At 33.2% G+C, this 24,628-nt stretch overlaps 1 protein-coding gene across 3 annotated transcripts in view; it reads right to left on the bottom strand.

Annotated features, from left to right (window-relative positions):
- The window catches only part of NR4A3 (nuclear receptor subfamily 4 group A member 3), a 36,156-nt gene that overhangs the window by 5,641 nt on the left and 5,887 nt on the right, over positions 1–24,628 (bottom strand). For all 3 annotated transcript variants that reach the window (XM_051966762.1, XM_051966759.1, XM_051966754.1), the window contains exons 3-7: positions 23,665–24,566; positions 20,122–20,251; positions 19,518–19,690; positions 10,633–10,832; positions 8,204–8,382 (exon numbers count right to left, since the gene is read on the bottom strand). In XM_051966762.1, the coding sequence (XP_051822722.1) occupies positions 8,204–8,382; positions 10,633–10,832; positions 19,518–19,690; positions 20,122–20,251; positions 23,665–24,564 (1,582 nt within the window). In that variant the 5' untranslated portion in view covers positions 24,565–24,566. The remainder of the gene's footprint in view (positions 1–8,203; positions 8,383–10,632; positions 10,833–19,517; positions 19,691–20,121; positions 20,252–23,664; positions 24,567–24,628) is intronic.

Below are 24,628 nucleotides of genomic sequence, written 5' to 3'. Positions count from 1 at the left end.
CAAAGACATCTCAACCATCCTTTGTTATTTTGATAACATGCTAGATCTGTTGCTTATTTTTAAAAAAGAGTCAAAATAAATCTAGAACTGTTTCAGCTTCCAGTAAGAAATATAAAATACTGAAGATTTAACATGTTTTATAGCCTTCTCAAAGGCTTTTTAAAAGCACCAGTTGTTTAGTTAAAGGACCCTTTCCTTGATGCTCTGTTAAATGGTCTTAGAAATATCATCTAGCATGAATAAACGTGAGGAGAACAATTCATGCTATATTCTAGAGTTTGGGGGAGAGGGAAGTAGAGACAGAGGGATGTAAGACTGACAATTGTTTAGAAATCCTTTTATTCATTTCACTGACCCTCTTTTTCATTCCCTGCAAAGCTTTTCCAAACAAATCTTTTTCTTTCTTCTCAAGCCCTAACCCCACCCTGCACAAATAATCTCACCTGCTACATTATAAGATAGAGGCCAAGTGATATAAGCTTACTCTGTTTCTCTCTTGTCCATTTTCAAATTCTCTACAATATCATTCTCATTTTCCTTACTTATAAATGCCAAATTCTTTCATATAAATACTAACTCCTCCATGTGCCTTTGATCACAATCCTACCCGCCTCCTCTGGGACTTTACTCTATCAATCATTCTCTCTTCCTCACATCTTCAATTTCTGTCTCTATGCTCCTTCTTTTCAATGCCTACACTATAATGTCTCATTTATATTAAAAATAAAGAAATTACTTTGTCTTTGACCTTATTCTCCTGTCTTATTCTTCACATCCAAACTACAAAGAGCTTTTTCATGAAACTCTTAATATGTACTCACAACCCTAACCCTTGTAGTATTCTACAACTATGTGATTAGTCTTCTTATCTTTAATTCTAAATGTTTTTTCTTGGTCTTTATCATTCTTGACCTTTCTGCAACATTGCCCACCACTTCATTCTTTTTACTCTCTCCTTTTTTGTTTTTTGTGACATTGTATTCTTGAGATTCTCCTCCTACTTCCTGACTATTCCTTCCCAATTTTCTTCATTGCCTACTCCTCTCTCTTATACCTTAATTTTCTCTGTCTCTTTCTCTTTTTCTTTCTTAGCAGTTTCCTGGTTCAGAGATTCTTAAGAATTGATTGAGACTCTCAGAGACCATTTAATTCAATTGTTTCCTCTACATAGATGATTCCTAAATCTGGATCCCTAGACTTGACCTTTCCTTTGGATTCCTAAACTTGACCTATTACCACATTTCCAAATGCCTACTGGACATTTTCACTTCACTTTATTTGACTAGCACTTCAAATCAAATTTCTTCCCTTGTTATCCAATAAGCCTTTCCTTATTTATCCTTTCACTAATTTACACAGATTTGAAATCCTGGAATCATTTTTTTCTCTTCTGTTTTCTTTAACAATCACATCCATTAAATCATTAAGTTACATTGATTCAACTTCCATAATATCTTTTATCTTGATCCCTATTGCTACCATCCCAGTTCATACTCCTGCACTGTTGCAAGAGTATCTTGAATGATTTATCTGCCATGGCCATGAAGCCTGGAAGAAAATACCCTAGGAATATAAGGAAGATATCAGATAGTGTAATCAGATTCTTGACCAATAAATATGAGACATGGAATCCTCAAAAACCAATTCCTACAATATTAGTATTCCTATCTCTTGCACAAAGAGAATAGATTAATATTATACACATTATATACAATATTATATATTATATATATATAATGAATTCACTGAATAACATTGTATAATTATACAAAATTAGTTTTATATACTTATCTTCTTTACTAAATTATACATTCTTTGAGGACAGGGAGTGATACATTCTTGTATCCTGTGTAGCACATAGAATAGTCCCTTGCCCATAGCAGGGGCTAAAATATATTTGCTGAATTGGATTGGAATGCAAATTTGAAAATAATTTTGAAATTCTATCATGAGTATATAAGCTAGTCTAAATGATTATATTCTGTAGTAAAATATGCTCCTAACTTTTTTTTTTTGGTATTTTATTCACAAATTCTAGATTTTCAATTCAATTCATCACACAGTTATTAAATATCTACTAGGTGCAAGGAATTGTGCTAAATAAGAATAAAAATGGCACAATTTGGCTCTACTCTACATTTCCAGATTTAGTTTACACTATCCCCTTATGAACTCTGATCCCAAAACGACTACTTCAAAACAAGGCCAATTAGCTCTTCCTTCTATCCTATGTCTGAAAATTTCTTTTTTTTTCTACTTACTAAAATATTTTTTTCCCTTTAAGCCTCCATGTGCCACTTCCTCTATTAAGCTTTCCCTGATCCCTCTCACTAAGTGATCATTCCCCACTAAAATTTTTCTAGAATACTGTCTTGATCTCATGTTTGTTGTAACACAATTACTTGCTGTATCATACTTGTGTATATTATATCCCTCTCTATTAGACTTAAAAAACCCTGCCTTCAAAGATCCTACAATCTAGTTAGTCATTATTTTAATATAGAACATTTTAGTTATTAAAATGACAAGGGGCTCACTAACTCATAAGCAGGTCCATATTAACTTAGGGTAATTAATCATTAAAAAGTACTTAATTTATATTAAAGTAAAATCTGCCTCCTCATTACTTATAATCTATTAATTATATCTCAGATGATGTAAAACTTAATGTTTGTTTTTATTTCATGTGTGTGGCATTTTGACTTAACTAGCAAATATTTGCTTTGCTTTGAACAATAGGTAAAGAGAATATATAGGATGTGAATCTATACCAAACTCAAATATCATATACAATTTATATGATTCTCCTATTTACCAACTAAACAGGAAAGTTTGAAATGTAATTATATATAAGTCCATGATCAATTGTTACTGGAGTTCTCTACAGCCTTTATTCTATAGGTTTTAACTCAAAGACTTCTGTTTTTTAGATACATGTGAAATACTGGTGAAAAGATAGTCACTCTCAAAGAATTTTTAAAAATAGATATTAAAATGTTGATTAAAACTTGAGGGATTAAGTTGTTGTCTGTCATATTTCTTAAGATAATCGCATACGCCCTGTCAATCAATATAGAACAAAATAAATATTTGGTCTGATATATAAAAAACTGATCAATCATACTACAATACTTCACAATATCAGTAAGAAGTTTTCAAAGTCATTTAAAAGATGTAGTGAAATGTTATACTGTTATCTAACTTTTCAAAGAGCTTTTCTATTTTTAAAAATCATTTTAGATTCACACAAATAGTTTAACAATCTTAAAATACTGAATGATACTTCCACGACTCTGACCTTAAAAACCAATCTCTATGTTTGGTGTTGAATTAACTAATGCTGTAGTAGAAGTTAGAACACATTGATTCTAGTCCCATTTTGTCACTAATGAGCTGTATGATACTTAGGCCTCTTGGTCTCTCTTAAACTCACTAACCTTATTTATAAAAGGACCTGGTTAGGTTAGATGATCTCTAAGGTTTCTTCCAGTTCCAAAATTCTATGATTCCATATAGTCAAAGAGTGATCAAATATATTTTGATTCTGCTTTGGGCCTGGGAAATATTGTGAACCACTTGTAGAAAAAATATTTCTTTAGATCCAAATAAGAGTGAGATACTCCCATTGCTTAGGAATAGATTAAAATTTAAAAATATATATTATTAATAAATACAATTGAAAATTAAATGGATTCTACCCCAAATCCATTTTCAAAAATTGAGCATTTTCAAAAAGCACAATACTTTCTTGTAGTTTCATTTTTTCTTTGTTGAAACTATTACTAGGGTAGATAGATGGCTCACTGGATAGCGTGCTGGCCTTGAATTCAGGAGAACCTGAGTTCAAATCTGACCTCAGACATCTAATACCTCTTAGCTATGTGACCCTGGACAAGTCACTTAATTGGGATTAAGTCACTTAATCTTAATTGCCTTAAAAAAATAAACTATTACTTAAATAACTATTTTCTTGTCTTAGAGGAAAATTAGTTTAACATTCTTGCATTTTGCTCACTTGCTGATAAGCAGAACCAGAGTAAAACAGAATGTGAATGTCCATACAAGGGCATTCTTGTTGCAGACAAGATAGTTAACCTATATTTTCTGACAGTGAAATGATCAATTAAATAAAATAACCAATTCAGAAATTAACAATTAACAATTGGATAACAATTCCTTTGTCTTTAGTATTTTTTAAAGTACAAATAATCTTTAAGAAAAATGCAAGTGACTTATTTTAATGATTTATTTCACTATTTGAAAATTATTTTCTGCTCCTAAGTCTGCACTCCTTTGTTAGTGTTTTTTAGAGCCTTACTTTCTACAAGACCAGGAAAATCCTCCTAAAATTTGAGTTCAGCCAATATGATTGAAATGGCAATGGAGCTCTACTGAAGAAATAGCCAGAAAGCTGTGTGGCTCATTTCTTTCAGTCCAATGGTTTTTCCCTACTTGAAGCATATAGATGTGCCTTTGAATTAGTCTCTGGACTGGTCTCTTTTAGTCTAACTATTTATAATATTATCATAGTTCTGTTGTTTTTCCCCATAAGTGTGGCATTAATACCTTATTAACACTTGTTAATCATATTTAATTTTAAAACTATACATTATCTCATCAATGCATTATGAAAATCAACACCAGAGTACATTATTAATTTGAATAAGATTTTTGGTAGTCCAAATGAGAGTGGATAGTACATATAGTCTGTGGGGGATTTCACTCATCAAACTGGTTTGGGGGCCCAAAAAGTTTGAAAATAACTATTGTGGTGAATTCCCTAATTAATAGCAGATGAAGGATAAGCCTTATTTTTCCCAAGACCTACTCCCATATATTACCCTTCTCTATTATCAAATTTTCTTATATCCTTGAAAATTTCCCCCAAAATTTCTCCCACTTCTTTTCCTTAATTAAAATCTGGCTTTCTTTCCATTAAAAGCATTGCATCCTTTGCAATCCTGTCCTTTGGAAGCTATTCTTTCTCCTTTTCTCTTCTCTGATTACTGGAATAGGAAGAGGGGCTAGGGCAGGACTGGATTACTTTTTTCCTCTTCACTGACATATCCAGACCAGTCCCCTATCTTGTTTTGTTAATAACCTTTCCTATTTTGGAATCCATGAGAACTAATAACTCTCCCCCTATAATTGCTGTCATCATCTACTGAGCTTCAGGTGCTTTTTGCAACTTACTTATTAACTTTAGTACCTGGTTGACATCATCTTCAGGGACTTTGATATTCATATTGATGTCCCTTCTAATAGTATGGTCACATGGTTTCTCAACTCCACAACCTTCCCTATTGCTCTTCAGCAACACATCACACATATCTTAGAGTCTCTCAGTTTCTGGAACTGGCTTCATTTCTAAGATCCTTAATGATAAAATTCTATATCTCCTATAGATAAAATTCTATAGGAATTTGACTTCCTATTCTGCATCCTGTCATCTTCTTTCCTCCCATTTCTTTCTTTCATTCTCTTACTTAACAGTAAACCTTCTCTGGTTATTAAGAGAACTTAATAAGGTCTTCAGGATTTTGGTCCATTCTTTTCTTTCCTAGTCCATATCTTCCACTGATTTCACTTGCCTTTATTTCCACATTTGATTTCATTGTTTACCACTTGAATGAACTAACATCCTTAAATATCCTGTTTTCTCCTCTAGATTTTCTGCCATTCCAAAATTTCTAATTCTCACTTTTGAGTAATCCCCACTATTGAATTCTTTTATTTTTGCTCTCATATCACTGAATATTACTGGAGAAAGCCATGAAATTGAACAAATTTCATCTATTCTACATTTATGGAGCATAACTTCTGCTAGTGCTTGGCAACTTTTTTTTTTTTTTTTAAATTTTCTCTCTCATTATTCACAGAGACTATGACAGTTGAAAGGAGCCTCTGAGGTCACACAGTTTAACCTACACCTGACTAGGAATCCATTTACAACATTCCTGACAAGATGTTATCCAACTTCTGTTTAAAGCGCTTGCAACCTATTGAGGCAACTTATAGATATCTTTGGATAACCCTAATTGCTAAAGAATGTATCTACTTCATAGAGTTGTTGTGAAGGATCAAATAGGATAACTTATGCAAATATTTTATAAATCTCAAAGAATTATCCAAACATAATATATTATTGCAAATATATCACTTTGCAAATTCCATCCACTTTTCTGAACTATGCCTGCCTTGGTCAGGTAGAATGAATCTAATCTAATCTTTCTAGATATTAAATTTTTGAATGCATCTCTCATGTTCTAAGTATTTTTCTTTCTCCTCAAATCTTCTTCTCTCTATTTCCAACACTTAGAGCAACTAGTTTATCTTCCTACTTCAGTGAGGAAATTGAAAATTTTCAAGATTTTTACTCTTTCCTTTCCTTCTACCTGCAGGAAGAGGCATACCAACTTTTTGTTATGGTGAATCCTTCTGTTTACATCCTTAAACCCATCCTATCCATTTCCTCTTATTAGGCATTCAAAACCATTCATAACCTAACTTCCTCCTATTTGTCCTTTCTTCTCACACACAATCCAGTGACAGACTATTCTACAAACAAGATACTTCATTTCATGACTTCTGGCATTTTCTCTAGCTGTCTCTCATGCTGGAACAGGCTCTCTGCTTGTCATTACCGACTGCCTTCTCTGGCTTCCTTTAGTCCCAATTAATCCCATTTGCTATAAAAAGACTTCCAGACTCTCAATTTTTATTTCTGCATTTCCTCTTTTTAACAATTTCTTATTTATCTTGTACATGACTCATTTATACATATTTGTTTACTTATTCTCTTCTCTATTAGACTGTGAACTCCTTGAGGGCAAGGACTGTCTTATTTTAACACAGTGCCTAGATACTTCATAAATTTTTATTGAGTATTGAGTGACTGAATTGTTCGAGGAATCATCTCTTCTCTTTTCTCACACATTTATCTTTAATCTCTCTAGATCTGTCAGCAAATATGTTCAGATCTCCAAAATTCTTTAAGAATAATACTAATTAAAAAGAAAAACTTCTATTGATTTTTCTATTCCCATTCAATGGCTTCCCCCCCTTTTCTTTTTTTTTTTTTTCCCTTTCACCATCAAACTTCTTTAAAAAGATGTCTACATTCCAAATTCCTCTATTCTCCTTATCTACTCTATTCTCCCCTTTAAACTTACAACATTATTTCCCTTCTCCCCACTCTATTGAAGTGAATCTCTCATATGCTACCAATGACTTTCATTCAGTCTTCAGCCCCCTTGATCTCTTTGTAGCATCTGATACTTCTGACTACACACATCTTATGGATATTTTTTCTTCCTTTTGTTTTTAAAGGCACCACCTACTTTGAATCATCTTATGACTCTAAATATTTCTCTCCTACTATTTCTGATCATTTAAAGTATGTCTTTCTCAAAGTTCTGCTCTAAGCTCTCTCTCAGTTACTTCCATTTTCTTCTATTTCAACTATCATATGAACATAAACGAAGTCTTCATCTAATCCTTGAATTCCAAACCAGAATCTGGAATTGCATACTATGGTACAACTATTCCTGATTTTCCTACCAGCATCTCATTCTCAACATGTCCAATACGAAGTCCCATTATTTTTATCATAGTATTTATGTACATCATATTTCTCTATTTGTATTTTTCATTAGTGTAGGAATCCTGTCTTATCTAAACTTCTCATTTCCCCCAAGTACTACTATAAATCGTGTTTAATAAAGATTTGTAGAATTGAAAAGATATGAAGTATCTAAAAGAAATCACATCTATTCAAACTTTCCCCTATCCTAAATTTGTGTGGTGGGGAGGGGAACATGATACCAGGAGGTGAAGTCTGTGGACAGTAAAACTAAAAGGCAGAAATATTGTTTGTTTGAAACTAAAGATTATTGTATATGTATAACTTAAATCAGATTGCTTACTGTCTTGGGAAGGGGGAGGGAGGCAAGAGGAAGGAGAGAGAAAATATTTGGGACACAAAATCTTACATAAATAAATGTTGAAAACTATCTTTATATATTTGAAAAATAAAATATTATTGAGAAAAAAATAGAAAAAAAATTCAAAGATTAACTCAATTTTTAATAATCTAAATCTGAATAATAAATAAATCATGTTTCTACCTGGTAAACTCTCTGTGACATGAAAAGCACTAGAAAAGTAGAATTGAAGAATTTAAAATTAATAAGAAAGTATGTACCTGTGATCATACTGAGAGCTGATAAGCATGCTAAGGCGGGGATGTCGAGGTTAAGGCTCTGTAAGTTTAAGGAAAAGTCTTTAATTGAGTCGAGCCATTCCCCAAATCCACGAAGGCACTGAAGTCTATGAAGCACAAGTCCATTGCAGAATACAAACTTATCTTCAGCTGTGTTAGATCTGAAATTGAAAGTAATTCAGGAGTACTTTTATAAATACACATATTATCATAAAATATATGCACTAAAATATCCATACAGTGTCCTTTAGAATTTAACATGTCCAACATATGGAAGCACTCGTGTTTAACAATATGCTTCTTAGTCAGAGTAAGACTTCAACACACTTGGTAGAACTTTTAAGTCTCCAGTTAACTAGTAAACTTGAGCACATTTCCAATATGCTTTCACTACAACAGTCCTATGAGAGTAAATAGTTGTCACTCTCCCCATCCCCATTGATTTTTTTTGCTTTACAGAAGAGGAAACTGAAGGGCCAGAGAAGAAGCATTGTAAGCTTTGCCATAATTACACAGCTAGTGTTACTACCATGATACAAACTTATGTCTTCTAATTCTATATCCCAAGGTCACCACAGTATACCATATTGCGTCTAATTGCTAATGCTCATGTCCAAATGGGAGTAGATTGGCCCAAAGACATAAAGGAAAAGAAAATTTTTACTCTATACTAAATATTTTGCAAAGCGTTCATTAAAATATTATCTGGGAGAGCTTTGGGCAAGTTATTTAACCTCTCTGAGCCTGTTTCCTCCTCTGTAAAATTAGGGGGTCCAACTAGATAGATCATCTCTGAGAGCCCACTCATGACTTGTTGAAAAATAGTGATGTGTACTACCACGAAATTTATGAAAGATGATTTAAAAGCTGTAATTATAATAGCTTCTTTTTGCTTCTTAAAAAAGTTCAAGAATAAAAACATCATGTTATAGATACTAAAAATATGTAAATGTATATAAATTGACTAAAAAAAATCAGTGTAAGTTCCAGAATATAATCACACACTAAAAAATTGCTTATAAAATTTCTTTTCTTTTCCTTCTATGCTTTTCAAAGTGTTACTGCCTTGATCTGTTTTTGTTTCTTTCTATTGATATTTCTGTATTTTCCTGTTCTTTTTTTCTGATTCTGATTCTGATTCAAAAAGAATTGTCCTCACATTATAACTTCTTTTCTTTTATCTGAATATTTAATACTTTTCTTTTAGCTGTATTTATATTATTCAAACTGTACTACTTTGTATGGTTTGGATCTCCAATATGAAACAAATATAGGGAAGATGAAAGGAATCATTATATAGCACCTACTGTGACAGACCCTGTGCTAAAAACTTTACAAAGATTATCTTATTTAATAATTATAATTTGAAAATGATAGTTATATATTATAATCATATATAATGTTATAATTTTTATAATTATAACAATATATTATAATTATAATTCCACACTCCCAGTGTGGAAGTTGCCTCCCAAATGCAGGCCAAGAATTCTTGTGTAAACTATACTTTTTGAGAGCTGCCTGGATCACTAAGAAGTCAAGTAAACTATGTTCACAAAGCAAATATGTGTCAAAGAGAGGCAAAGTTTTAAATCTGTCTCCCTGATTCTATGGCAGTCATAATGATATTTACATTACCTCCTTCCCAGAGCTGTTAGGTAAAAAGCACTTTACAAATCACAACATGGTATATAAATAACAATGGCTATTGTGCTTTTAAAAAAAAATGGATGTTTATTTGATCTAATCTACCTCCCATGTTATTTTTTTTGTAAAGTGGACAAAAAAATTTTTTTTAACCTCTCTAAGATAAATGGATGGAAAGTAAGAGGTGCTGCTTTCTCCAAAATCTGTGATAAAGTATTAGTGAACAAACATCTGAAAATACTTTCAAGACAATAAATGAAAAATAAAAGGAAGAAACATTAAAAGATATATTACATTTAGAATTGTACTACAACTATTTAAGACCTTGAATGATTGAAAGACTTCCTTTTCTTCATTAGTATCTGTAGCTTAATTTTATTGAATATAAAACTGAGTCAGAATCTTCAAATATTTTCTAGGAGTAAAATGCCTTGCATATAGTAATTGCTTAATAAAGTTGACTTGACTTTGGATAATTCTATTAACCCTTTTAGGCCATTAAGTAGCATGTCTACTGAAAACTATAAATTGTTACATGGTACTCTAGAGTCTTGAAAGAATTATATAGTTTCTTAATGCAATAAATTTGCTTAGGAAATAGGTGAGAAACTTTTTTGTATGAGTTCCATTCATTCAGTTACTTGACAAAATAACTTTGTGTCAAAAGAGCCAACTTTAAATCTTTCTAAAAAATGGAAAAACTTTCAGGACATTTAAGAGAATTTAAGGTAAAAGGATGATAGACAAGTAAGAGAAGTCATTACCTGATGGAAAGTCTGAGAACAAAGAGCTCCAAAAAGGCAGATTCTATTAGTAAAGTTTGATCTTCTTTAGGGAGATCTGTAAATCCTGGAATTTTTTCAGCCCAACTCCTAGATACATCTATGGAGGCTGTTAGAAGATTATAGAATTGTTGTACATGTTCTGCATCAGTGCCTGCCGCAGCCTGATCACCGGAACAGTACTAGAATGAAAACCATAGATAGAAATGAAAATACCTGATGATTCATGATGAAAAAGACTCTTCCTGTAGAACCCAACTGACATCTGTTGAATGAGATGAGTATTAAAACCTTCACCAGTTATCCCTCCCTCTTGTTAGAGGCTCTATTTGTATCTTCAAATTTCCTGCTTCCTTTTGGAGGTGGAAGTCATTAGAATAAGAATCCTGGTGAGCTAGGGATGAACCCAACCAATCACAGGCAGTCTTCCTACCATGTGAAAAGACAATAAATTTAAATTTAACAATAACATAAATTTAACAAAACTTCGTATGATATGAAGTGAAGACTTATTGTTCTTACACACAAATATATACCATGTTTATTTACATATTTTCATGGATTGGTGGCCCAGTAAATTAGCCCTAGGCCTACAGTCAGGAAGATCTAAGGTGAAAAGCCTCAGATACATATTAGCAATGTGACTTGGTCAGTTAGACTCATTTTTCAGGGTTCTTGTGAGGGTCAAATGAGAACTTATGTAAATTGCTTTGTAGACCTTAAAGTGTTATACAGATGCTATTATTATAAAGTACAAAGATGATGATAGTGGTGATGGTGATTAGATTTTCCTATCTTGTCTAGGCTGAAAGCACAGGGGCTACTCCCAGCCTTGTTCCCACTCTGACTGGCACAGAAATTTTGATCTGCTCTGTTTTTCCAATATGGATCAGTTCACCTCTTCTTAGGTTGTTTATCATAATAATATGTCATATTAATGCTGAACTTAGTGCAAGCATCCAAGTAGCTTAGCCTACTGCAGCTCAGAGGTTTTCAAGTTTGAAGAGATCTACTAGCTTCAACCTCCCCAGAAGCAGGGATTATGGGCACATGTCCTATGCCTGACAATTGCATTTGTTATTACAATTATTATGTGTGATATTATAGCTAAAGGATATTTACATATCTAATTTTATCAATATCTTTGTTTTTAGGGTTCTTAGTAAAAATATAAAAATTAAGTGGTCTTTATTTTAAATAAAAAAACCTGTTTACCCTTTGACCCATATTTTCCTTTCACAACTACATGGGAGAGAAAGGTTATATTAGATTTCCTACTACCCAGGGATTTAGAATACAGTACTATTCATCCATTCAACTCTTTGGTGATTCAGCTCTGTTGTTAGGAGGATAAAATTGTTATTATTCAACTATTCTCTTTGGGAGAGGGAAAATAAGGTGTTCATTTGAATCATAAGATTGTGTCTTTTCTTTTTACCAGGGAAGAACAAAATACCAATGAGTAGTTGGGATTGATGTCATTGCTCCCGGGAGTCTCCCAGTCTTATTATACTAGGACAGTAAAACTTCCTTGTTTACAGAGCTACTTAATTTACAAAAGGAGGAGGCTAAAGGCCTAAAAAAGTTTCCCACAGTTGAGAATTAAAAGCTGATGGCAATGTAATAATTAAGATTATTCTCAAGATTTTATCATCTCTTCTGAGAAGCCCCTAAACTCTATTCCATTCTATCTAACTGTGAAAATGTTTTATTTCCTCACTAGAAATTAAGTTCTTTGAGAGCAGGATCTTTTTATATACATACATACATACATACACCCAGCATCTAGTAACAGGCTTTAGATGTGTGCTGATTGCTTAATGCATATTCATTGAATTGACTTGAATACTAAACTGCTTGGAAAGTTGATGGGGACATACATAGAGATTAAAAGAATATTGTTTTCCAATACTCCCTAAACTAATCTATTTATTTAGTGCTATACCAATCAGACTTCCAAGAAAATATTTTAATGATTTAGAAAAAATAACAACAAAATTCATATGGAACAATAAAAAGTCGAGAATCTCAAGGGAATTAATGAAAAAAAAATCAAATGAAGGTGGTCTAGCTGTACCTGATCTAAAATTATATTATAAAGCAGCAGTCACCAAAACCATCTGGTATTGGCTTAGAAATAGATTAGTTGATCAGTGGAAAAGGTTAGGTTCACAAGACAGAATAGTCAACTATAGCAATCTAGTGTTTGACAAACCCAAAGATTCTAAATTTTGGGATAAGATTTCATTATTTGATAAAAACTGCTGGGATAACTGGAAATTAGTATGGCAGAAATTAGGCAAGGACCCACACTTAACACCACATACCAAGATAAGATCAAAATGGGTCCATGACCTAGGCATAAAGAACGAGATTATAAATAAATTAGAGGAACATAGGATAGTTTATCTCTCAGACTTGTGGAGGAGAAAGAAATTTGTGACCAAAGATGAACTAGAGACCATTACCAATCACAAAATTGAAAATTTTGATTATATCAAATTAAAAAGCCTTTGTACAAACAGAACGAATGCAAACAAGATTAGTAGGGAAGTAACAAACTGGGAAAACATCTTTACAATTAAAGGTTCTGATAAAGGCCTCATTTCCAAAATATATAGAGAACTGACTCAAATTTATAAAAAATCAAGCCATTCTCCAATTGATAAATGGTCAAAGGATATGAACAGACAATTTTCAGATGAAGAAATTGAAACTATTACCACTCACATGAAAGAGTGTTCCAAATCACTATTGATCAGAGAAATGCAAATTAAGACAACTCTGAGATATCACTACACACCTGTCAGATTGGCTAAGATGACAGGAAAAAATAATGATGAATGTTTGAGGGGATGCGGGAAAACGGGACACTAATGCATTGTTGGTGGAGTTGTGAACGAATCCAGCCATTCTGGAGAGCGATCTGGAATTATGCCCAAAAAGTTATCAAACTGTGCATACCCTTTGATCCAGCAGTGTTTCTATTGGGCTTATACCCCAAAGAGATACTAAAAAAGGGAAGGGGACCTGTATGTGCCAAAATGTTTGTAGCAGCCCTGTTTGTAGTGGCTAGAAACTGGAAAATGAATGGATGCCCATCAATTGGAGAATGGCTGGGTAAATTGTGGTATATGAATGTTATGGAATATTATTGCTCTGTAAGGAATGACCAGCAAGATGAACACAGAGAGGCTTGGAGAGACCTACATGGACTGATGCTAAGTGAGATGAGCAGAACCAGGAGATCATTATACACTTCGACAACGATATTGTATGAGGATGTATTCTGATGGAAGTGGATTTCTCTGACAAAGAGACTTAACTGAGTTTCATTGGAGAAATGATGGACAGAAACAGCTACACCCAAAGAAGGAATACTGGGAAATGAATGTGAACTATTTGCATTTTTGATTTTCTTCCCGAGTTATTTTTACCTTCTGAATCCAATTCTCCCTGTGCAACAAGAGAACTGTTCGTTTCTGCAAATATGTATTGTATCTAGGATATACTGCAACATATTTAACATATATAGGACTGCTTGCCATCCTGGGGGGGGGGGGAGGAGGGAGGGAGGGGAAAAAACGAAACATAAGTGATTGCAAGGGATAATGTCGTGTAAAAATTATCCTGGCATGGATTCTGTCAATACAAAGTTATTATTAAATAAAATAAAATTAAAAAAAAAAAAAAGAATATTGTTTTCTACTAGATATAGATGTAAGGACACTGAAAATGCTCTTAAATGTTACTAAAAGTAACTCATATTTATATAATACTTATATAATATTTTGGGAAGCACTTTAATATGTTATCTCATTAGAGCCTCCAAAAACTTCTTTAGTGTTAGTACTATAGGTATTATTCTAAACTTTAAAGAGGGTAAGTGACTAGCCTATGATCACAAAGCTAATAAAAGTCACAAGCAGGATCAAAACCCAGTTCTTTGGATTTCAAGTCTAGCATTCTGTCCAATACTTATATGCAATCATGTATGAATATGTAAATGTATATATTATATATTTTTACATACATGCATATTTATATACATGAAACATTACACATATAACTATCATATTTATATATGTATGTATCATGTAGCTCTATACCTACATATACATACATACATATAGTTATTCATTTCAATGTAGTTTTCTTTTATGAGATTTGCAATCATGCATGGCAAGTCAATTCATTTAAAGTTGTGAGTAAATTCATGCCAAATGTTCAATACTTTAAGATTCTGCTAGCAATCTAAAACTTATCCATACTTATTGCTTGGAATTAAATCTATTTTCAAATTTGTATCCATTAAAATAAGGTGCCCATTCTTCACTGTCTTTCTTCTAGTAATCATTGTGCTCATTTTATAATAATTAAATAGTTTTCTGCCTCTACAATTATTCCTGAAATCTGTTAAGAGATCAGATTTTCCTCCCTCCTAATGTCTTCTCTTGGACTCTGGCTCCTAGTGGATTCAGATTCCATACACTATGCACATAAGGAAACATGATATTTGCCCACATGGAATTTGAATTTGCCATTAGTGAAGACCAGAAAAGGTCAGAGAAAAGAGAAGGTTCAGATGTTAGGACAGATTCGCAAAATATTGTAATAAGTTGCATATATAAAGGGTTCTAAAATAATTAATGCATATATTTCAAAACATTCCAAAATTTTCATTTTTGCTTCCAAAAAATTTTGGTTTTTCTGTTATGGTTTCCAAAATTTTAATTATATTTCTCTGATTCAGGTTTCTTCTCTAGAAAGAAAAGTTTTATGTTAACTCTAAGAGGAAATAGAGGCTTCTGAGTAGTTACTACACACACACACACACACACACACACACACACACACACACACACACTCACCCTCACATTCTCATTCTCTCTCTGTTTCTCTCTGTCTCTCTTCTTAGAATGTTTCTTTAGCAGGCAAAACAAATGTTAAATGTATTGTTGACTTAATTCTAATATCTTTCTAACACATAGTGGTAATTCTGTTTGTGGTGCCTTATTCTGTATAATATTTTTACCCTAATTATCAGCAATCATCATAGTCTGATGAAGAGTACATGAAGTGGTCAACAAGTAGTTACATAAAATACATTTTTAAAAATTAGCAATTATGTATTTTGTATTTTCTAAACCATAAAGTAATGCATTATTAAATTAAAAGTAATAGTGAAACAGAAAAATGAACAAGTTGTAAAGAGAAACAAATCTAACATGACTTGTTTTGACAAATAAATATAAAATAACCTGAATGTACATTTAAAATAAAGAGGTTTAGTCCAATGGTTAGAGTAAAAGTCATGGAATTAAGAGCTCTTGAATTCTTGTGTTGGTTTTTAAAGCTTATCTCTCTTTGTGACTTAAAACTTCCCTGACTCAGCTTCCTACAGGTTTTGGGGAATATGCTCATTTGCCAATATGAAAGGCTTACATTTTGATATAAGAATATTAAAACTTAAAAATGTTTTAATCAACATATTTTCTCTTTCTCTTCTTATTTGATGGCAGAAATTATAGGCTTTAAGGTACAGAACAATTTACCTACCTGCTCAGCTTTCTCTGTATCTCTAGTACCTAATGCAGTATCTGAGACATAGTAGTTACTTACAAAACCATTTAAAGCTAGAAAAGCCATAATATGAATGGATGTCATATGGCACATTATAATACATAGAACATGAACCATAAAACGAATTTTAGATTTTAAAATAAAAAGGTTAAGTAAAGCTTCATAGGTCTTTCACTTAGAATTAATGGGATGCAACTTATGATTGATCTTTGACAATGGAGCTGAATTCTTTGATCAGAAGGAATAGATTAGTTATAAAGGGCAGTAGGATATTACTTTATATTATGAACACGTATGTTTGTAGGAATGTTTATAAGCCAAAGAATGAGAAATACATTAGAAAGCATTTGGGTAAGAAGTGCTTATTATGTGATATTATGGTGTGTATGAGCCACAGACTGCTTAACCATATGAAAGAACTATATAATAACTTTCTGTTATAGATCATGAAACTGATTTGGAGGCAAAATATACCTATGTTTGAAGGTTTTGATTATGTGGACATCTGCTTGGGGTCTTGTCCTGCTAGAAGCAAAGTAACTGACAAATTCCTGAAATCTTGATGATAAATTTATTTTAAGAATGTAAAGTAAATGAAAAGGAGGACTGCTTTTATGGATCATAATTTATCAATTAGAAGAAATGACAGAAAACCTCAAAAAAGTGATCAAGTCATCTTTGCATTTCTAATAGAGACTAGCCAAAAAATACTTGTACTTTGGACTTTATAGGAGGACATATGTCAAAGAATTCAGAGATAAGAAAGGCAGAATCCCCTTGAACTGAACCTTTAAAAATGAAGTTGACTCAAAAGATTTGAAGATAGTCTCAACAAGAAAAATCTGATGTTGCAATTGCTAATGATATTGATGAGAAAGAAAAAGAGGAAATCTTTATGATATGTTTACATAGAATCTCATTGTTGAGATTAGATTTTAAAGATACAAAATATGGAACTTAATTGAGGATAAGTATCACAGACCTATAAGAATACCACTAAGAAGGTTACTGAAGGCTCAGAATGACAAGACTAGTGAAATATATAAGAAAAAAAGGGAATTTTTAGTTTTACTGTGTTCGAGGTCAGAAGAGTAAGAAAAATTCCCCATTGTTTGGGAATAGATAAGAATACAGAGAGAAAATACAATTATTAAACTTATATTACTTCTAGTTTCCCTAATCAAGGGATTATCCTAGAAATATCTAGGAAAGGAAAATGAGTCAGATTGGTCATGTTCCAGCAGTACGAGAAAGAGAGCAAATAGATTGACGTCTTCACTGGTAGATGCAGACTGTTAAGATACCTAGAGGAAAGCATCTTTTACACTGAGTAAAACCTTCATAAAGCAGATTTATGGAAGAATATGGACCAAAATCACATAACACAGGATAAGACTATATTGTAATTTTACATCATTAAAAGTAGTATTCACTTTGATGGGAACTTGTATTTATTGCAATAGTTACCTAGGAGAATATTCTTAGAACTAGAAAGTCTCAAAAACTAAAGGGAGAGTGAAAACTAAGATAAGTGAGGTGATGACAAGAAAGAATTTAAATGTCTTCAAGTTATTTCATCTGAGTGAATTATGTCTCAGGATCCTGAAGGACATTATGAATATGAATGCAGAACTGTGAGTGGTCTGTGAGGAATCATAGAGATAGGCTTCAGGTCTAGAGAAAGTAAAACTAACTGATTTGCATATAGGAGAAGAAAATGGATTCTGTGAACTATAGGCCAGTAAACTTGATGTTGATTCTTGGTAAAGTTCTAGAGTAGGTTGTTAAATATATGTTTGGTGAGCATTGAGAAAAAGAAATATTGATCACTTTCGATCAGTATGGGTTCAGTTAAGAATAAGTCAAGTTAATCTAGTATGGTTTCTTTTTTTTTTTTTTTTACATAAGACATTTGATCAATGAAATTCTGTAGCACAATATGCTAGAATATCAGCAAAGCACTGGAAAAAGACTATCTGATATCTCTGCAGATAAGATGGCAAAATAGGTAAATATGGGATTAGTTTGAGGGACTAGACCCAAAGAGTATTAATTAATGATCTGATGTTCAAAGTACAAAGAACTCTCTAGTGATATGTTGTAGAACTTAGTCTTCAGTTCTTTTCTTCTCTGTGGTGTTTTAGTGACTTGGATAAGGACACAAATATGCTAATAAAATTTGTCAATGGCACAAAACTGTATAAAACTATTTATAAATTGGATGATATAGTCAGTATCTAGAAAGATTTTTGATAGATTGTAATAAAAGGCCAAATAGAATAAGATAAAATTTAATAGGGATAAATAGAAAATGCTGAGAAGTGCAAAAAAATCAATCATACATGTACAGGGTAGGACTGATATGGTTAGGTAACATTTCATGTAAAAAACTGTCTTAAGGTCTTTAGTTTATTTGGAGTTTAATATGAATGGTGTGATGTGACAACCAAAAAAGCTAATGAAATTGTAGCCTGAAATATTAGAATTATAGTGTGTGAAACAAGAGATGTGATTTTTCCATTTTGTTGTTTCTTGTTCTGATCAGCCCATATCTAGAGCAGTTTGTTTCTGGCCACCTAGTTTTAGGAAGATCATTTACAGGTAAGAACATATCTGGGAAATGATGATCAAACCAATAAGGGACTTGAAATAATATCATAGAAAGGTTACTTAAAGGAATTGGGTGTAATTAGCCTAGAGTGCAGATTTTCTTAATCTAGAAAGATATAATTGCTGTCTTCAAGTATTTGAAAGATTGGGATGTAGAACAGATTAGATTTATACTGTGTCATCTCAGGGGACAGAATGATGAACAGTTGGTGGATGTTAAAAGAGAAGATGATTAGAGTTTATTCTAAAGAAAAATTTCTAACAATTGCTATATGTAAAAATAAAATGGGCTACTCTGGTAGGTTGTGAGTTTTTCATCACTGAGATCCTTAAGTAGTGTCTGGCAATGTGAATGAAAACATCTAGACTCTTTGGTCATGTTATAAATGTAGGGGAATCTTAATCATACATAGGGCTTGGGCTAGATGAACTCTAAAAGTCATTTCCAACTCTATGATTCTGTAAAATCTCCACCTTAAAAATTAATCTGTGCAGACTTTTGTTGATATAACAATCAGGTATTATCTAGCAGTATGTGGACTGCACATCTTTGGTACTGACTACTTATAATGACACTTATCACATTGGTAAATTACAAATTGAATGTTTGGAATTACTGAAATAGAGAGATACCCTGTTCCTTTACTTGAGGTCAGAGTTTTATAAAAACTTACTCTGGAATAATCCAGGTCTCTGGAAGTTGAATCCGTTAAAGCTCGAACAAGGGCATTCATCACACTGATTGGAGGAGGAGATGGAGAGGGCTGGGAAGGTTCCTGCTGTAAAGGGCTCTTTGGTTTGGAAGGCAGTCGACCTCTCCTTCCTTTGAGACTATCAGTACGGACAACTGATTTCAAGAGAATAAAAAATTTTGACCTTCAAAGACATTCATAAATCATAAGAATCAAGACATATTTTAAATGATTTTAAAAATCATTCATGTGAATTGTCTTCTATAAATAGCAGTGAATTCTAAATGTTCACTCCATTCATAGCTGTTAGCTAAAATAAGCTTTATAAAAGACATTTTCTACCTATAGCAATAATAAAATACTGATGAAAACCAATTTTATAAAGATTGCCATATTTGTTTACATATATCAATTGATTTTAGAAAAATAGAATGACAAAATATTAAAAAATGCAAATATGTTAGTAACAAAACATTTGGGAGCACAATTAATTCAGAAATTTCATTACTATAGTATTAAATGGAGATTTTAAAAATACTTCCAGAAAAAGTAGCTTTTATTAATAAAAAGAATACAACTTTCTTACCTTCTTTAACCATGCCGACATTGAGACACTTCTGAAATCTACAGTATTGACATCGGTTTCGACGTCTTTTGTCTACTGGACAATTTTTATTTGCCAGGCAAACGTATTTTGCATTTTTCTGCACTGTTCTCTGACAAAATACAATATAGAGATAGTTAACTAATAGTTTCTTGAAAGAGCTAGGACCCGACAAGATGTATTTTAATTACAATGTGAAAAGTGACAGTGCAATTCGTATAATTAGATAAATTTAATTTCCTAACATGCTAGCCTGCAGGAAAAACAATTTTATTAGTGTTAGCTGCTGACAATGAAAATCATCTGGGATTGTTGTGAAGCAAGTCTCAGGAGACACTCAACTTTGAATGATAAAATAATATCTGAAATTACCAGGTCAATGCATCATACCTTTATGGATTAGATTATCTTTACTTGTAAAATCCCCTTAGGAACAATTTTCTTCTTGCTTCACTCCCCTTGATTGTTGTTGGCTTTATTAGAATTCCTTATTAAGATTCTTTGCAATGTACTTGATTTGCTATTTATTGTGAGTACAACATCATGGTAACTGGTAAGTTAGTGATTGGAGGTAGAATAATAAAAAGGGGACCAAATTAATTTAAAATATACAAAAATTTTACCATATTACCATAAAAATGTTATTTAGCTTATATTATCTTCATTGATGTTAGAAAACTACAATAAAATTTCAGATTTTAAGATACAAAAGCATATTAGTTAAAAGTCCTTCACTAAAGTTCTTGTTTCAATGTTTCATGTTGCTATGTCATTGAATTATTATTATCTCTAGCTTACTAAGTTAGAAAGACTTCAGCTAGTGCCTACAAATGAATTGTATGTCTGTTATCTTTATACTAGTGTAGCTGAGTTTGGAATGTCTGGCCACAGCAAACTCAGGAAGATTGTCTACTAAGGCAGGAATGGGTTTGTGATGAGTTTCATTGGTGTAAATACCCACAACAATGATATGAATGACTTTTAAAAATATTTGAAGAAGAAACAGTGGAGATAAAGCGATTTGTAACAAATTTAATTACTCTTTAAAAAATCCTCTTTAATTCAGAGGAGAAAGGGAATATTACCATTTGATATTTTTTGTCCATTAATATTTGAAACAAAAACTTTTCTTACAATCAAGTATTTATAGAAAAATTCTATCAATGTCGTCTTGAATAACCGATTGGTTTGTTATTTCACATTTAGCAGTCTTAGAAAAGATTTATGCTATTTTCATCCAGTTTCTGAGTTTTTCTTTTTCTTTTTTCTTTTTTTGGTTCTGAATCTGTGATTTCATCAGTGTGAAGAATTTTCTGGTGTGCAAATTCCTTTTACTGAGGCAATTTACTCTTCATTTTAGAGAGTTGCCTATGGGTAGTAAGATACTGTGACTTGTTCAGGGTCATACAATTAGTATATGTCAGAAGGAAGACTTGAATACAGGTTTTTGGGACTTCAAGGCCTACCCCTTTCTCTCTTTCTATTTTTTTCTAAATATTTTAGCAAAGGCACTTAAAAAAAATCCTTTTATACTCCAATGTTAAAAATAATACAGTCCTTACAAGAAAGTTATGTAAACTGATTAATCATTTATAATATGAGTACTCTGTCTAAAGTTGGTCTACCCATCATCACACTGCAATAACTTAACACACTGTAATTAAGCTACTACAATACTCATAGATGTACTCATAACTCAGCTAATGACCTATTGATAATATTCATTCTAACATAATTGCCTCCTGTAATAATATCTCATCTATGATGTTCTTCTCCCTCAACCAAATAAGGAGTCAGGCAGAATATGCCTTTAATTAAAATAAAAATTTACAAATGACTACAAACGTAGGATTAAACACAAAATAAAGTGGAGAATGAAAGATGATTTAATGTATCAGAGCACTATAAAAAACAAATCCAGGTAATCTGGGATAAATAGCTTTCTTATCCAAATTTTCACTATCTAACCTGTTTTTTTGTTTCTAAGACTTCAAACTTCACTTAACAAGATTACTCAAAAAAACTAAGTTCTTAGAAGATAAATGTTAAACAAAGACAATGTAAATTTCACCTATATGACTGAATATTCTCAATTGCAAAAGTTTAAATTCAATATTAACTCTGACACATATACCTGTATGTGTCTTCCCAAGTTCCTTTTTAATAATACTTTGAATAAAGCACTTATATTACAGAATAAGCTGATTTGAGGATTGGTAAATCTATTCAAAGGTAACAGTATCTAGCTACTAAATGGTGTTTATCAAAATGAAAATGTAGCCCTTTCTAAAATTATGCTTCCTTCAGTAGCATATGCCAATTGAATTCCACTAGCATTTTATTTCAAGTACCTTATATATTTTCCCCCAGTAATCTAAAACATTTCCTGCATTTGTGTGGGAATGCAGAGTTTAAGAAGCAGGAGAGATCATTATGGTTCAATAATTGAATTCCCATCATTAACTGCACTTCATGTCACATTAAAAAAAAAGTCAATTTAATGGTGGAAGATCACTGGGTAAAATATGCTTCCATTTCTTTAATTAACAGATTATTTTTGTCTGGCTTGTTTATTTTCTGCCTTTTCTGTATAGATTTTTCCCCCAAAGTAAAATAGCTGGCATGAAAGGTGGGTTATTGGTAGGACACAGTGAAGATTTCTCCTTTGGAATGTATTGCCTTTTAGGTATCTCCGTCATCTTTCAACCACTCAAGGTTGATTATGTTTATAGATTATCCATTCCTTTCTTAATTTTCATTATTTTTCTCCTGCTGCTCATCACCTGGCCTATTATTTATTCTTTAGCAGTTGTAATCAGAAAAAGGCATAAAATGGGAAAATCCAAATCAAAAGCATACAATTGCTTGAAAATTAGCTCTGGCAAATCCTTCATAATAAAAGGGTTTTAAAACAAATGGCTCAAATGAAATTTCTGTTTTAATTGTAGAATTCATTTATCCAAGTAAGCTCTGTGAACTACTGACAACAATTCATGTTTAGTTCTGCACATTACTTACTCAAATCACTTTCTGTCCTTCATTCTAATGTTAGTTTCCATTCACCTAGCCATATCTCTTAGCTGTCCTTCCCCACCTTCCAAAACAACATTCAGCAAAACATTGAGTGAATGTGTGTATTAGAATTCTTGTGAAGATATAAAGGAGGGAGATGAAGAATCAGGTATGCACAGGGTTGTCTGTGTGTTTTGTTAGAGAGAAGGCGGAATAATTAAGTGTTCTACCAAGTCTATGAATGAACAGCTAAGTATAAGACAGGGAGGTTGAATGAGTCAGTTTCTCCTACAGTCTAAACTAATCCCCTAAATTGTAAAGTAGGCATCTTTACAAATGCATTCAGGCAGCTGCCCCTTGCCATTTCTAATTTACACCTAGGTAGTTACCTTAAGTACCAGGATGATGAAAGTCATGAATAACACAGATTCATGGACTTGGATTGAACTGTAGGATGGAAGGAGCCTAACAGGGAGACTGAGAGAAAGAAGAAAAGGGAATAAAGATACTCACCTTGAAGAAACCCTTGCAGCCCTCGCAGGTGCGCACACCGTAGTGCTGGCACGCTGCGTTGTCCCCACACACAGCACAAGTGCCCTCACCGGAGGAGGAGCTCCTACTGGGAGGTGAAGGAAGGCTGGGACTCTCTCCTAGCAGGCTGGACCCGGCTGAGGCAGCAGCAGCAGTAGGTGTCAGACTCAGCTGGGGGAAAGCCAAGGGGGCAGGCCTCTTGGCTATTGGCAGCCCATAAGGGTGGCCCTCCATGGGGGCTGGCTGGCCACTAGCAGCAGCCCGGTCCGCGGCTCCTAAGAGGAGATCATAACAGAGGTGGTGGCCTCCCACTGGGCTGGGAGTCGGAGGATGAGGTGGCGAGGGCTTGAAGTGGATCAGAGGGAAGCGAGTTTTCATTGGGGCATTTATCAGGTGACTTGTTGCGAGGCAAGTCTGGGTGGCCTGCAGCTGATGTGTCTCGTCCCACATGGACGTTTGCGGCGTGGGGAAGCTGGGCGTGGTTGGGGTGGAAGGGGGAGACGGTTTAAAGTACATAGAGGTACTGGGCATCACTTCCTCTTCTGAGGAGGAGGAAGGCGGCGGAATGGACGAATGGTGGTGATAACTGTGCCCCCGGGAATCTTCCATCTTGATCTGGGGCCGGGGACCCGACGGCTGCATTTGGTACAGACAAGAGGGCTTACACTCATAACTCCCGGAATAACCCTCCATGAAGGTACTGAAGCTGGGCAGGGAGGTGGTGGCTGTGGCTGTGATTTCAGTACTGCTTAAGTCCATATTCAGTTTGGTGTAGTCGGGGTTCATGATCTCCGAGGTGTATTCCGAGCCATAAGCGTATGTCTGCGCAGCATAACTAGAACCAGGAGGCGAAGGACTATATTGAGCTTGCACGCAGGGCATATCTGCAAAGAAGAAGCAAAAAGCCCTCAGAAACGTGTGAATTCTCCCTAAAGTAATTAATTAG

This window comes from Antechinus flavipes, chromosome 1 (genome assembly GCF_016432865.1).
Source record: "Antechinus flavipes isolate AdamAnt ecotype Samford, QLD, Australia chromosome 1, AdamAnt_v2, whole genome shotgun sequence".
Taxonomy (NCBI): domain Eukaryota; kingdom Metazoa; phylum Chordata; class Mammalia; order Dasyuromorphia; family Dasyuridae; genus Antechinus; species Antechinus flavipes.
Note: the sequence above shows the minus strand (reverse complement) of the source record. Positions and strands in the feature narration are given on the sequence as shown.